The following is a 16,760-nucleotide window of genomic DNA, read 5'->3' as shown; positions in this document are numbered from 1 at the left end:
ACAACAAAACCTCCTATAGAATAAAGATAAAATGTTGCTAATATGTAAAAATGCCAAAAATATACAATATTTTAAAAATAGATTTTTTGGTAGCAATGATTCAAAAACCATAATTAAACATATGAACTTTGTTTAAACTTCAATTGTAGAATCAAGCAGTTATCTCATACAAAATGAGATTTGGAATGTTAAGAGGTTCAACATCTACTCTGGATGTAGACAATACATGTATTTCATATTCTCACACATACACAGTTAAGAGATAAAGATGAATTCCTAGAGTTCATTTTAGAAATAAAACTGAAGGTAAAGTAAGAACAGAAACTGAAATGCTATTGAAAAACAAAAAGAAATAGGAGAAATTTGAACAGGTATGTCTTCCTGAGAGTTAATTACATTAAAAAATTATTCTAACAGAATACTGGAACTAAAAATAGTGTTCAAAAATCTGTTTTTATGTTATATTTTTGTATGACACAGTAACATATTATTATATTAAATATTGTTCTGGAATGGCCTAAACAAACACCAACTCTATTTTTATTCATCTAAAAATATGAAAATATTCTCTAAACTTTTTGACAGATCTGTATTGTTCTTACTGTATCTTAATTTCATATTTGACTACTATCAATAAATAACTTTTCAAAATATTGTTTGAAATTTAAATTTGCAAAAATTACATTAGATAAAGAAATACTAGCTACAATTTTGGAATCTTGATTATTCATGGCAACTGGGCTTTCACATCTTAGAATACTTTTACTCTACCTTGCATGCACAGTTTCCAACCAATTACCTCTTGGATATAATGAGTAGCTTGGTGATGATCATGGTTTCTTAGAGGTACAGTTAACAGGGGGTCTTAATTTATAAATAAATAGTGAAACTTACCTTTAAATTAGCATGCCCTTCTGATAAAGCTGATGCAATGGATAACGCACCTTTTGTTTTTAATAAACAGTCACCAAGATTCAGGATTCTTAATGACTGAAGTTGTGGTAATACTTTAGCAAGAGCAGCACTACCTTTTTTGCCGACTGTGTTGTCATTAAGATCAAGAACTCTCAGGTTTTTATTATTCTGAAGAGAATTAGCTAAAGCAGTGACCCCAACATGATAGATACCATTTTGCGGCATTATTATTTCTTCAAGACTTTGCAGGGTCTAAAAATGAAAAAACCTTGAACTAGCAATAAATATATTAACTGGTAAAGGTCTATATGAATTATAAAAATGCAAAATAATATTAACTAAAAAGTAAATTATCATTTCACACTCCTTTAAGTTAAAAAAAAAAATAATAATAATAATGACAGAAAAAGAAAACTTTTTAAACATGTAACAAACACATTTGGTAGAGTCTGTTGCCTGAACTTATCTTGGCCACTCAATGTAATTTTAAATCAATGTCATTGTTTCAGATCTCCAGTCAATAAATAGTTTGTAATATGATTATTTTCACTGTTGTGAAGTGGTTATAAAACTATTTTGTAAAGCCATGTAATAAAACAACTGCAAATGAATTAGAGTCCATTATTAATTGACACTATTCTCAGGTTCATTATGTTATACAATGTTTTTTTTTAATTTTTTTATTATATTATTTTTTTATTACACATTCCTTTATGTTAAATAAATGTGAAAATGGAATATAAATAACAGTGCTAAAAACAATATGAAAAACTGTAGAGCAAACAGTTTTTAAGTATAATAATTAAAATGTCTGCTTATAATATAATGCTACAAGAGTATGTTCATATACAAGGCATCTTTAACAAAATATTAAATCTTTCAAATAAAAATATTATTTTATACCTTAAAACTTTTTTAAGGCTTTCCCGCCTTCAAAGTAGTTCTGTTGAATAGACAGTTTCCAGTGTTTCTTCAACTTTTGGAATGTGTTTTGAACTTGAATGGTTTTTTTATTTTGAATGGGATGCAGCTGTTACCTTTTTTAAATTTTTTCTATGGTTTAAAAATTATGTCCTTTTAAACTTGGAATGGAAACATCTTCTGAGGCCAAGGCATTAGAGTAGGCAGTACACTTACCTCAGGTTTTGCCAATTCACATGTGTTATTTCCCATAACCCAGGCCTCTTCCTGCGAACAGCATACTTCAAGTCCCCAAAAGCTTCAGGGTAGGAGTTCTTGTTATAGTCTGCCAATATGGAATTAATTCATAATTGATAAAGCCAAAAAAAATAAAAGAAATGATGTTCATTTCATATGGGTTTGTTTTTAGATGGGCGATCCGTTGTGATACATCAGTTTTGAAATCATAGTCATAACTCTAATTTTCTATGATTACATTTTCAAGAAATCTCATCATAAGCACAAGTAAGCAATTCTTGATTGGTATTAACACACGGTTTTTTCTGATTAACAGTTAGAATGGCATGACTTTTGCGATGTTACAATGCACAATGTGTGTTCCTCTTAAATCGGCATGAACCTAGCTGAGGCCCATTTATTCAGCAACTTTTAAGAGAAATAAATGGAATTCTTCACACATCATAAAATGAACTGCTTTCAAGTGGCCATCATCTGCTGATATGGAATACAACCAGGACTGAGATTTTCATTAGTTTATACTCTGTCCACTTTAAAGATGAACCATTTATGGAATTGCTTTCCCAACAAGCTTACTGAAGCTACTGAAACATCTCTGTAAACATCTTACAATTTAAAGCGTATTAAGTGCGTATGTGTATTACACATCTCTAGAGTAGCTTGATAACTAACATGGTAGCATGATACAGCATTATTTTCAAAGCTTGCCATAGCCTACACCAACTGTTAGAATACATTTCACACATTAGTAGTTAGTGTGCTACTACAAGTTCAGTCTTTTTATAACTGCCTCATATATATACATATATATATATATATATATATATATATATACATACATATATATAATAAGTAAGTGACACCTCTTACATTTTCATGTATATATATATATATATACATGAAAATGTAAGAGGTGTCACTTATCAATGATTCTCCAACTTCATGAAAACATAGAAATCTGAAATTTTATAACACTCCATTTACGACAACTTTATTTGGAAAACCAAGCTTAAATAATCCTGATTATTAACCTTTACAGAATTAGAAAGGTTTCAATATTTAAAACCTGAATAACAATAATATTTATTATCTTTTTGGGCACTTGGATCATTGGAAATTTTATGTTACAATTTCTGAAAAGATAATAAATAATTAACTTATTTTAAAAAAAATATAAACTCAAATTGTATTAAGAAGAAGTTAAATCTGAATTTAATTACTTTTCAATGTGAATGAATTTTTGTATGGTTATTTATAAGGACCACCAGCAAATATAGAACTAATAAAGTCTTGGTCAACATATTTCAAAAGATGTAAACAATATTTTATACCTAACAGTAACATTTAAACTTCAAAATAAAAAACAATCTAAATGTTTATCCTGTAAAAAAATTGGCAGAACCTTACAATTCTTACAACACTTTAGTAAAGATAATAACAGCATACAATCTCTAAGAGATAAATACAGGGTTGATGTAGATCAACCCTGTATTTATCATCACATACTATCCAAAAATTTTCTGAACTTTAGCATCAAACATAAAAACGTTGTGGTTTCATATTGATTTGAGTTTAATTTAATTAGAAGAACCCAACTGTTTTTATATACATCATTTTTTAAAAATTCAAATAATTTCTTAACATACTAATCCACCAAAACACAGTAAATAAAACTTATCTGTAAATAGATAAGTTAAACTTACAATATTAATTTCAAGAATCAATTTTTGGGAGATCCTACATCTTTATTAGAACAAAGGAAAATACAACATTTTAAACATTATGTGATTCCAGTTCTGGACAGCAAAATTTACACATTTGTCCATAATAAATTTCAAAAGTTCATAAAACAATAATAAATTCAAAATTCCCAAATTATTAAAACAATTTATTTTAAAGTAATTATAAAATTAAATACCAACTGAAGATGCGAGATGATCTCAAGAAAATTTATTCTTGGAATTATAAGTTTAATTTAACTATACTAAGTTTTGGCAGTTTATATTCCATTTAATATGAAATATATATATATATATATATATATATATATATATATATATATATATATATATATATATTTAATTTTATTAATATAAACCACCTAATACAGAATATTAAGATAAGACATATCTTACCTTAATTTTACCATTTTTAATCAATATTTTTATTTGTATTATTCAGTTTAATTAAGTATTTCAATCATGAGTGAGGATGCAGGATCTGCAAAAGTACTTTCATGGTAAAATTAAGGTAAGATATGTCTTATCTCAATATTCAGTATTAGGTGGTTTATATTAATAGAATTTAAAATGTAATTTAAATAATAGTACAGAAGAATAATATGAAACTTATAAACATTAATTTCAGTAAAGTAATATATATACAAATGTACAAGGTCTGTAAATAAAGTAATGAGACTGGTATAGAAAAATTTTTTATTTACAATCTAAATTATACATGGACTCACCTTCGAAATAGTTCCCTCGGGAAGCCATGCAATGCTTCAAATGGATTTCCCAATCTTCATAGCAGTGTTGAAACTCAGAATATTCTTCAGATGGTGGTTTCACTTTTTTTTTGTATTCTACTGTTCCAAAATGGTGTCCTCCTTTGAGGTGTTTTTTTAAAGTCAGGAACAGGAAAAAGTAACAGGGACTCAAGTCAGGTGAATAAGGTGGTTGAGGAACTACAAGAATGTTTTTCTTTGGCAAAAACTCATTAATTGAGAGTGCAGTGTGACAAGGCACATTGTCATGATGCAGCATCCAGTTGTCTATGATGGCTGGTCTCATACGGGCAACTCTTTTCTGCAGTCTTTCATGAATTTCTCAGTAAACATATTGATTTACAGTCTATCCTGTAGGCAAAAACGCCTTAGGGACAAAGCCATTAATATCAAAGAAACAAATTAGCATGGTTTTGATTTGCTCATTTCTGCTTTTTTGGGACGTGGTGAGTTTGAAGTGTGCCACTCCTTGTTCTGGCATTTTGTTTCTGGGTTGTACTCAAATATCCAAGATTCATCACCATTTTTTTTAGAAAATCAGGATCAGTTTCAATTCGCCATAGAAGATTGTGGCATACGTCCAACTTGTTTTTCTGTTCAACAATAAGGTTTTTTGGGACCAATTTTGCACGTTTTTCATGTCCAATTCGTTTGTCAAAATTGATGAACTGTGGTATGGTTTAAATTCAATTGTTCTGCTATCATTCTGACAGTTAATCGCCAGTCGTACTTTATCAGGTCTGATTTGCTCAACATTGTCATCACTTTTTGACATTAACGGTCTTCTAGAGTGTGGATCATCTGCAACTCATTCCCAACCATCTCAGAATACTTTAATAATCACCTAAAACCTTGTGCTTGTGACAAGTGTCATCTCCATACGCTCTTTTCAATTTTGAAAAAGTTTAAGTAACATTCTCACAGAGTTTAACACAAAATTTGATTGTACAACATTGCTCATAATTAGTATCACTCACTTTTGTAATGCACAACAAAAACTCGTTTTACGAAAAGTTTGTTTACGGCTCATGTGGCAACAATAGACTAAAAATATTAATACCTAATATAAATCAGCTGTTCATATAATCAAATTTTTACTAGTAACTATAGTGTTGCCCCTTTGGCTGCAAAAAAAAAACTAGTCTCATTACATTATTTACAGACCTTGTATGTGTGTGTATATATATATATATATATATATATATATATATATATATATATATACATTTTTCTTCCTTTTTCTTAATCTACAACATTAAATTAACAGTATAAAATAAAAAATCTTCAATTTAATACAAGTATGCATCATTTTGTAGTCATAACATATCACAATACAAAATGCTAAATTAATGAATATCATTTGTTTAAAGGTCATCTTTAAAATAATTATTACAAATTTTCCAGAGATTAAAGTGTTATTGAAATTAATATTACTGTTTTATAGTTCATTTCCACGAAATGCAACTAAGATTGTATAATTTGTAAAATATCTACTGCTATAAAGACTCTTTCAAAAGTTGTTAAATTGCAGCAGATTATTTATAAGCAATTTTGGTCATGCTTTTTGAAAGCAAGGCTGGAAAATATAATGATATATTGTAAAAAGAAATGTAGAGTCTTTTCTGTAGCAATTAGATTAACAAAATGTACTCATTCAGTTTTATACTTGGGATGGTGAATGTAAACTTTATCCATAAGTGTATCTGATTCTAAAAAAATGAGATTGAGTAAATTAAAGTGAATAAGTATAATTCTAAAATAATTGACTGTTCTTTCATCAGGTTTTTATTTACTCTATTTCCACAGAATCACACAAAATTATAAAATATAGTGAACTCTTTCGTGATAAAATTCTCAAAAGATGTACACATTGAAAAAACTGGATCTTAATTAAACAGTGAATAAAATACTGTATGGACAAGAATTTTAAATTCTAAAAATCATAATCTGTAATTTGGGAATCCTTGGCAGTTATTTTTTTAATAAACATAACAGCTTATTTAATTTTAAGCAATTTGGTATATAAAGCACACAACTGATACATTCTAAAAATAAAATATAATTAAGTAGTGTACATGAGGTAAATACTTAAACATAATGTTAGTATTAGAATTACAAAATTAAATACCACTGTAGAATAGTTAGGATATGAGTTGACTTTCTTACCTAAAAGGCACAGAAATCAAAATCTTTGTTAATTAATGAGAAAAAAGGAAAAATTTAAGAAACCTACCTCAAAAACATGTGATAATGCTTTAGCACCTTCATTTTCAAGTCTGTTACGCCCAGCAACGAATACCTTAAGAGCCAATGGTTTGTTCAAAGCTTTACTGTCTTCATAGCAATTCATCAGGGCTTTTGCTAATAACTGTGTAAAAATTAAATTATTTCATTAAAATAAAAACTTGTCAATTTAAAGAATAAGTAAATTAAAAAACCATTATGTCTTACAAGATCTGTTTGAAAAAAATAATCTTAGATTTTTCTTATTCCAATAAACTAACAATCTTCAAAAAAAAATTACACATGAAAAAATAAAAGCCTCTTTGTTGTTACTCTATTTACGCTGCTGTTGGGCTTGATTTCTAATAAGTATCTAACAGTCTTTCATAATCACTAAAACATCCCAACTTCCATGTTAAATATGTATAAATCATATTTGGGGATAAACATTAATCAGTAATAAATTATTAATACAAATTTACATTATGTAATTCGTATTCATTTTTAAATTCAAGTAAAGTATTTCTTAAATGCCTTATTATTTCCATAGTTATTCTCTTTCAAACGAGAAGTATTAAAGTTAATTTCTTTTTTGATAGTTTTTAAGTTTACAAAGTTGTAAACTCATATTCAATTTTGTTTTAATAATTAAAAAAAAATTATTTTAAATTTGATTGATAACATAATATAGTGTAACAAGATTGGTACAGCAGGTCTTTTCTTTCTTTTTCCTGTTTAACTTCCGGGAATTACCATTCAGGTATTACTTCAGAGGATGATATACATGTATGAGTGTAAATGAAGTGGTCTTGTACAGTTTCAGTTCGACCATTCCTGAGATGAGTGGTTAATTGTACCCAACCACAAAGAATACCAGTATCCATGATCTAGTATTCAAATCCATATAAAAGTAACTGCCTTTACTAGGACTTGAATGCTGGAATTCTCGACTTCCAAATCAGCTGATTTGGGAAGATGCATTCACCACTAGACCAACCCAATGGGTTAGTACAGCAGGCCTGAGTAACGAATTCCTACCAATTATTATGAAAGTAACAGAAAGTATAATATAATTGGAAGAATCCACAAAGGGACAAAAAGGAGAACCCTTTTTGTAAAGAATAGGTCCATTTAACAATTGTTCTTTGTTATACTGCCAGCTGTCACACAATGAACAAATATTTCTACAACGAGAAAAGCTACCGGACCTGGTTATGGAATCCATGAGAACGAACAGACTTGTCTATTGTTCTCACGCTTTGAGTTCGGTCCAGTCTGGTCTGGCAGGTAAAGAGCCTAGCAGTATAAAGAGCTTAGTAAGGTCAGCTAAAAATCAGTTCTATTAGAACCAGTCTGCAAGACGTTATGGTGTTGGTCCCACAAGGGCAGTTCTGCCAGGTGTTCAGCGAGTTGTGTGGAGTCATGTGGGTTCAGCAGATTTCTGTGAACAGTCCAGCAAGGAGTCACGGGTGTGAGTCTGCGAGGAGTCTTGAATCCAGTTTGATATGAGTAAGATGACGTCTCGAGTCATTCCAGCAAACAAGAAATATTGTCGGTGAGTTTCAGTAAAACTATAAGTGTATAAGTAAAAGAAATAATACAATAAACTTCATTCACAAACTGTTAGGGTAGACAGCAAAAGTATTTGCAAGTGAATTTTATACAATTGTTTGTTAATATAAGACTAGTGGTTAAAAAGAGTTAAAACTAGTGGTTTCTTTTGTTGTGGGTCTAAATTCATGTCTTCTATTTATCTACCTGGAAGAAATTCCAAACGATTATTTATTTTGAACTCTGTCTTGTGTATAATCTGTATTTATTATTTACTATTGACATTTATCACTATTTGATGTGTAATATTATGATTGTTATTCTTTGTTGACTACGTTAAGTATTATGTCTTGTATTAATTGATTTGTTTGTTATTGACATGTAACATTATTATCGTTTACTACTATTATCCTGATTATTATTGTCGTAATTACTATATTAATATATGTATTCATTAATTGTCACTTATTATTATTATCATTATTGTATTTATCACCACTGTTATTATTATTAATTTATCTGGTTGTAATTATGAACATTTAAAAATAATAAACTGTAATTATATAAACATTCTAAATTGTCAATCTCTCAATATCCTGATCGAGCAATGAACCATGCGACAGTACTGATTAACCTTCAATATAATTTCAGAAAAAATTTTTAATAGCTCAAACTTTTACAAAATTTAAATAACATCATCTGTCTTTCATATTTTTTACAACTTAGTAAAGCATTTTATTCAGTTCCACACCTCCTACTAATGAAACAAATTTATTCAGTATTTTATCAGATGAGCTGCTAAAAACTGGTTTCATTGTATTTTAAAGAATAGTATATTATATATATTTCTAACTTCACATAAAAAATTCATTTATCTCTAAAAAAAAAAAAAAAAACAACATCCACTCCTACAAAATCAGAATTTTAATTGGCTCCTTTTTATTTGGAACCCAACAATTTCAGTATGGCTTCATTTTACTCTTATGACTGCAATCAGGGCAAAATATTTTGCTAGTCATTAATAAAAAACAAAACGATTTTTGAACAAATGTTTATAGGAATGTTTTTGCTAATACAAGGTCTGTTCAGAAAACAACCAAACATTTTTAATTACACATCAATGAAGATATTTAGTGATGTGCAGTTGGCAGATTGTGTTCAGCATAACCTCCTCTGTAACCATGTTCTTGGATTGTTGATATATAGTTTAGTTTTCGTGTTATTGTTATTCGAATGCAACGTGTTAGTTGCAGTTTTCAGGAGCAACAATCCAATGTAAAATTTTACATTAAATTGGGGAAAACTTTCACAGAAACATTTCAACTTTTGAAACAAGCTTATGGAGATGTTGCTTTGGATCATATGTAATGTTACCAATGGTTTTCACGATGGTCATCAGTCAAATAAAGATGACCCTCAACCAGGAAAGCCATTCAACTTCAACTGATGACACTCACATTCAGAAAATCAACAATCTGGTGCGTGCAAATCACTGATTAAGTGTCCGAGAATTTGCAGCAGAGGTTAGCATCTTGACTAGATTCTGCCACGAGATTTTGGCTGAAAAATTGAACATACATTGAGTTACAGCAAAGTTTGTTCCTTGTTTGATGACTAAACAGCAGAAAGAACATTGAGTAAACACTTGTCGGCAACTTCTTGAACAAGCTAATGATGATGAAACAGTCATGCAAAGAATCATAATGGGAAATAAAAGCTGGGTTTATGGATACAACAGTGAGACAAAAGTTTAATCATCACAATGGATTGGCAAAAGATCTCCACGTACCAAGAAAGCACATCAGTCTCGATCCAGTGTCAAAGTAATGCTCTATGTTTTTTTTTTCAATTTTAATGAAATTGTACATTTTAATTCTTGCAAGGTGAAACAGTGAACTGTGCATACTATCAAGGCATTTTATAATGGTTAAGTAACCAAATTTGCAAAAAGAGACCGGAGTTGTGGCAAGACAACTCATGGTTCCTTCACCATGACACTGCGCCCGCACATTCAGCTTTGTCAATTCATCAGTTTTGTGCCTAAAATCAGATGACTGATTTACAACCTCCCTACTCGCCAGACCTGGCTCCTTGCAATTTTTTCTTATTTCCAAAATTAAAATCAGTGTTGAAGGATGCCATTTGAAACTATTGATGACATTAAAGCAAATTCGTCACAGATCTTAAGGCCATATTTTAAATGAAGCTATCCAGGGCTGCTTCACAAAGTGGAAACACCCCTGGGAAAAGTGTGTGAATAGGGGAAGGGAGTACTTTGAAGCGGAGGATGGATAATCTGTAAAAGAATAATAAAGATTAAAAAAGTAAAGTTCAGTTATTTTCTGAACAGACTTCGTGTTTGTTCCAAATCAGTTTCTTAAGCATTGACAAACAATTTTTAATCATTCTGTATATTAAAGCCACATTTATTTTATTAAAAACATCAGCCTTATAGTGTAAATATTAATTACATTAATTGAAATCTATAAGTTTCTTAAAAGAAAGTTTACCTTTCCTCCTGTAATACCAAGTCCATTGTTATTGAGTTTTAATTCTTGCAAAGCATAACAACAAGGGCTTTTCAATAATGATGCAAGACCCTCGACACCGATTGGTCCAAAAGCATTATCACTTAAATTCAACTCTGTTAAAGTAGCACCAGCTAGCATCAAACCACTACCTAGGAAGCGCTTTATAATAAAAGAACATCTTAAATTAAAGCAAATATTTTTTTATAAATAAATTAGAGTAACTATTTTAATCTAATTAAATTTTACATTATGTAAAAATATCTTTTTAAATACACTAAAAAAACAGCACTAATTTTTCTCAATATCTGCGCAATTATTAACTAACAAATGGAAAATAAATAAATAATTTCATAAAAAACACCTAATGCTGAGTTACAAACTTTGGAATTCTATTTCTGAGTTTTTCTTTATGTTCCTTTAAAAGTTTTAATTTTGTTACAGACTACTATTGAATACAAATGAAAACGGCACTACAGCTAATTCCGGTAATAAGTTAGGTAAGGATATTTGCAAAAATATCTTTAAAATATTCCACATCACAATGTGCAAGTGTACATCTGAAAAAAATTAATGAATTAGAGATTGTCTTTAAGGCCTGTTGATCCAGATGTTGACTGCATCACAAAACAAGTGTTTTGTGATACAATAAGCGTTTTGTGTAAATTTGTAATAATGAAATGGCTTGTTCTTTCTGTAAGAGTAAACAATCAAAAAATAAATAAAATAATTGTGCAAGGCAGAAATAAGAGTGGGTAAGGGAGTGAAGGATAAGACTGATACAAGATAAAACAGTTTTGATACTGCATTTTAGTGGTACAATCTTATTTTTATTAGCCTTCTATTATTTATGTTATACATTTATATTTCTATTTTAGTTTTATAAGTCCCTTTAAACCTTCAACCAAAAGTATACAGATCAATGTTTTTTTGTTCTTCATGTAAGATGGTCCCAACATGTGTCTGGATTTCTGAATTTATTATTTTTTATGATTTTTAATTTACTATATTAGAGAAAGAAATAAAGAATTGATGATTTATAGAACTATTTTCTCCAGTAGAAATTCATTTCCTTGCATTATTTTTAGTCTTCATCTCCATGAAAATGGAATTTATTTCAATAAAGAACTTTATTTAATTTTTTGTTCTAATTTTTCAAATTAAAAATTACTTAAAATTAAATTAATTTAATCAGTAAGTCAGGTTTTAATATTATTTTTTAATTTAGCCTGACAGATTTTCCAGTCAATCGACGCCCAAATCGATAAAAATTAAATATTTTTTTAAATATTCAAAATTTTTCAAGATTTTGTACAACAAAGTTTTCTCTTAATAATTATTTTTATTTTGGATGTTTCAATACAGGATTATCTACAGTTACAGTTGATGTTAAAACAAAATAATAAATTAAACTATGTGCTTACATGAATAAATTTTAAATATTCCTAGGCAAATCAGATTTATTAATGTAGAAAAATATATAAATAAAATTGCACATGACATTATTCTGGGTAATTTTGACTAATGCTTATACTTTCTTCAGGGTAGTAATTAAGCAAGTTTATTTTAAAAATAAACTTGCGACTTGATTTCAGTTGTATTCTCATACAACTGAAATCAAGTCTAGTGTAACTGAACAATAATAATTTAAGCCTAATCTATGGTAAGTGCTCACGTTGATGCAACTATTCCTCATCACTCTGCACAGATCACCTCAAGCATTACGTTAGCAGTGATAATAAGTGTGTTAATTACGTTCAGAAATACGTATGTTGATCTTTATAGATCTTTCTATGTAAATTTTTATTTATGACTTTTTTGTCTACAGGTGTTTGCGTGAATATACTGTTTTTAATTCAATATCTGATGATTATATATTTAAATGTGAAGAATACAGAACAATTAGTTTAACTAGTCATGCATCAAAAATCTTAACTATAATTGTATACAGAAGAATTGAGAGGAGAGTGGAAGAAGTGTTAGGAGAAGACCAATTTGGTTTCAGGAAAAGTATAGGGACAAGGGAAGCAATTTTAGTCCTCAGATTAATAGTAGAAGGAAGATTAAAGAAAAACAAACCAACATACTTGGCGTTTATAGACCTAGAAAAGGCATTCGATAACGTGGAATAAAATGTTCAGCATTTTAAAAAAATTAGGGTTCAAATACAGAGATAGAAGAACAATTGCTAACATATACAGGAACCAAACAGCAACAGTAATAATTGAAGAACATAAGAAAGAAGCCGTAATAAGAAAGGGAGTCCGACAAGGATGTTCCCTATCTCCGTTACTTTTTAATTTTTACATGGAACTAGCAGTTAATGATGTTAAAGAACAATTTAGATTCGGAGTAACAGTACAAGGTGAAAAGATAAAGGTGCTACGATTTGCTGATGATATAGTAATTCTAGCCGAGAGTAAAAAGGATTTAGAAGAAACAATGAACGGCATAGATGAAGTCCTACGCAAGAACTATCGCATGAATTAAACAAGAACAAAACAAAAGTAATGAAATGTAGTAGAAATAACAAAAATGGACCACTGAATGTGAAAATAGGAGGAGAAAAGATTATGGAGGTAGAAGAATTTTGTTATTTGGGAAGTAGAATTACTAAAGATGGACGAAGCAGGAGCGATATAAAATGCCGAATAGCACAAGCGAAACGAGCCTTCAGTAAGAAATGTAATTTGTTTACATCAAAAATTGATTTAAATGTCAGGAAAAGATTTTTTAAAGTGTATGTTTGGAGTGTAGTTTTATATGGAAGTGAAACTTGAATGATCAGAGTACCTGAGAAGAAACGATTAGAAGCTTTTGAAACATGGTGCTATAGGAGAATGTTAAAAATCAGATGGGTGGATAAAGTGACAAATGAAGAGGTGTTGCGGCAAGATGAAGAAAGAAGCATTTGGAAAATATAGTAAAAAGACTTATGGGCCACATACTAAGGCATCCTGGAATAGTCGCTTTAATATTGGAAGGACAGGTAGAAGGAAAAAATTGTGTAGGCAGGCCACGTTTGGAATATGTAAAACAAATTGTTAGGGATGTAGGATGTAGAGGGTATACTGAAATGAAACGACTAGCACTAGATAGGGAATCTTGGAGAGCTGCAACAAACCAGTCAAATGACTGAAGACAAAAAAAAATATATATATTTAAAAACTGAATTATTTGTATATCACATCGGAAAAAACACATCACTGCTCTCCATAATTATAACTTTTTATTTATAGTTATCATATTTTTATTAATTAGGTTTCTATTTGTAGAAACTTACTGAATGGATAAATTTACAAACAAGAGAAAAATTACTTTTTAAATTATTACTGAACTCATTTTTCATATTAGTAAGCAGAATACTTACCAGTGCATCAGGTATCTCTTCTTTCAGACGCCCAGTAAATATATCTTTCCATAAGGCTCTTTTAAATTCAGGATGGGATTCCAAAGCCTTGGCAATACCTTTAGCTGCATCAGTTCCTAAGGTATTTCCCTCTAGATTTAAATAAGTTAAATTTTTACATGCCAGTATAGAATCAGTAATTTCTTTAGCTAGGAAAAAATCAAACGAAATAAATAATTAAAGATTGAAAAAACATATAAGTAAAAGATAGAGTTTAACACAAAACACACAAAAAAGCTAAAAATCAATGCAGCCACCACCAAAACCAAGGTAATGTCACATTTGTTAAATCCACTAATTACTTACAGACAAAATTAAGTAGAATAACACCTTTATATTATGTTGATATAGCACCTTACAGTAAAAGACAAATCTAAAGGTATACCCAAAGTAAACTCACTCTTGATAAACACTCTACATACTTAAAACAACTCATTGGCATCAAATTGATCTACATTTTAATTTTATTAATAGTAATTTCGGAATAAATCCACACAGAAAACAATTAAAGGATTAATAAATTATTCATATCCCTTAATAATATAGTACACATTTTTTTTAAACAAATATTAATAATTTACCAAAATGAACAAAAAGAGTGTAAAACGGGATATTATCTTTTATTTAGTGAAGTGAATAAACTATACTTTTTACTTTAAAGTAAATACTGGTCAAGTAAAGTAAACCTTTGAGACTAAGTGAATAACCTTTTACTAATACTTATAAGTAAACACTTGTAACATTTGTAGTTGTCCAAGTATTTGCCAGTAGTTTTCCCATTTTGCTTTTACTTATCCAGTAAACACTTATATGATTTATATCCTGTACATCATCATGTTCAGACACGTTTGTCAATACATCAAATGTTTCTTTTGTTTTAATCAATCCAGCACAGTTTGCATGCCAGTCTTTTAGCAAACATCATCATGTCTAGTGAAGAGACTAATTTTGAAGTACAAGAACCAGTAGAACCATCTGCGTCAGAAAGTAGCAGAATGTATTTGGTAAATATTCTTAAAGACAACACCGTTGTTTTAGACCGGTGTATGAGTTCTAAAAGAATTGCTGCCAAAGAAAAAGGATGGAACACTATTCAGAAGGAATATCAGAAAAGTGCGGGGAAGACAATTACAGTAGAAAAACTTTAAAAAAATTAAATAATGTGAAAACAGACCTTAAAAAGAAAACTGACAAAAATAAAAGTGGGAATAGAGCAGTGAAATTAGTAAAATGGGAATCAAACCTCCTTGAGTTACTTGAAATTCATGAAAATCCTGTATTGCATCAGATACCGGGAGCAACCAAAGTAGGAATTGAAAATAGGATTCAAGAAGATACCCCAATTCAGCCTACTAATGAGATCGCTAACAAGTTATCAGACGAAAATCATTCAAAATCAGGACAGCCTGAAAAGCGTAAAAAAAAGACAACATTGGGACACTGATGAAACAGACACTATCAACCACTCTTTCTCAATGAGCAGCTGAAACTTGCAAGAATGCAGATGAAGAGAGAGGAAATAAAAATTAAAACAGAGGAGACAAAACTGGAACAAGAGAAAATAAAATTACGTCAGCTCCAATCATCTTCAACAAAACAGTGCGAAGTTAATGAAGAGAACAGAGATTTTGATCTCAGCCAATACATATTGTTGAAGTAATCTTTATTTTGTATTTCTGTAAAAAAAAATGTATGTATTTAATTTTGTATTTGTAAGCCTTAATAAAATAAAATAAAAACCTATCACTTCCAAAAAAAAAATTAAAAATTCATTTATACTTGCGGGGGCCGCGTATGTATGTGTGCTAACACATGTTCATTCATTCGCGTGAACACATGCATGCACACACATACACACACCAGTATAAATGATTAATTTTGTTTTTCTCTTGTACTGATTTTTCTCTTTATTTATTTTTCTCCTGTTATTTATACTTATTACATTTTTTATCTACAAAATGAGGTAAGGAAAAGGGTATCAAATTTATAATAATAATAATAAATTTTATTAAAGTTTAATAATAAATGATAAATATAAAAAAAAGGTAAAATGATAAGGAGTTTATTCGAAATCAATTTTGCAACAACAAAGCCATGATTTCATTTCTTCTTGCTTGCCCTCTGAGATGAATTCCATCCTCTTCAAGTTCTTCTGGTTCTTCATTTTCACCCTCTTCTCTTTCATAATTGATATTTTCTTCTAACTCACAATATTTGTCATTTAAATGTTTCGCAACATTGTGTAAAACAGAACAAGCCACAAATACTTTTGGAATTTTTCCCAATTTTACACGAACAAGATTCACCAATATCGGGAACCGTTTCTTAAGTTAAGTAATTCCGTACCCACTGTCTCCCAAAAGGCCATTAAATTTAGCCATGGTTTGGCAAACACTGCTCCGTTTCCAAATGCGACTTTCATGGGTGCTACCCGGCCAAGAAGCATCAACGCTAGTGATTTTTTCAGTGG

The 16,760-nt window shown here is 29.5% G+C and overlaps 1 protein-coding gene across 3 annotated transcripts in view; it reads right to left on the bottom strand.

Annotated features, from left to right (window-relative positions):
• LOC142322102 (ran GTPase-activating protein 1-like) overlaps nucleotides 1–16,760 on the bottom strand; it is a 64,725-nt gene that overhangs the window by 35,755 nt on the left and 12,210 nt on the right. For all 3 annotated transcript variants that reach the window (XM_075360786.1, XM_075360787.1, XM_075360788.1), the window contains 4 exons: nucleotides 14,252–14,439; nucleotides 10,864–11,043; nucleotides 6,813–6,947; nucleotides 895–1,167 (listed from right to left, as the gene is read on the bottom strand). In XM_075360786.1, coding sequence (XP_075216901.1) covers nucleotides 895–1,167; nucleotides 6,813–6,947; nucleotides 10,864–11,043; nucleotides 14,252–14,439 — 776 coding nt within the window. The remainder of the gene's footprint in view (nucleotides 1–894; nucleotides 1,168–6,812; nucleotides 6,948–10,863; nucleotides 11,044–14,251; nucleotides 14,440–16,760) is intronic.

The sequence above is a fragment of the Lycorma delicatula genome, chromosome 3 (genome assembly GCF_047948215.1).
Source record: "Lycorma delicatula isolate Av1 chromosome 3, ASM4794821v1, whole genome shotgun sequence".
NCBI classification, from domain to species: Eukaryota; Metazoa; Arthropoda; class Insecta; order Hemiptera; family Fulgoridae; genus Lycorma; species Lycorma delicatula.
This window is presented reverse-complemented; position numbering and strand designations above follow the sequence as displayed.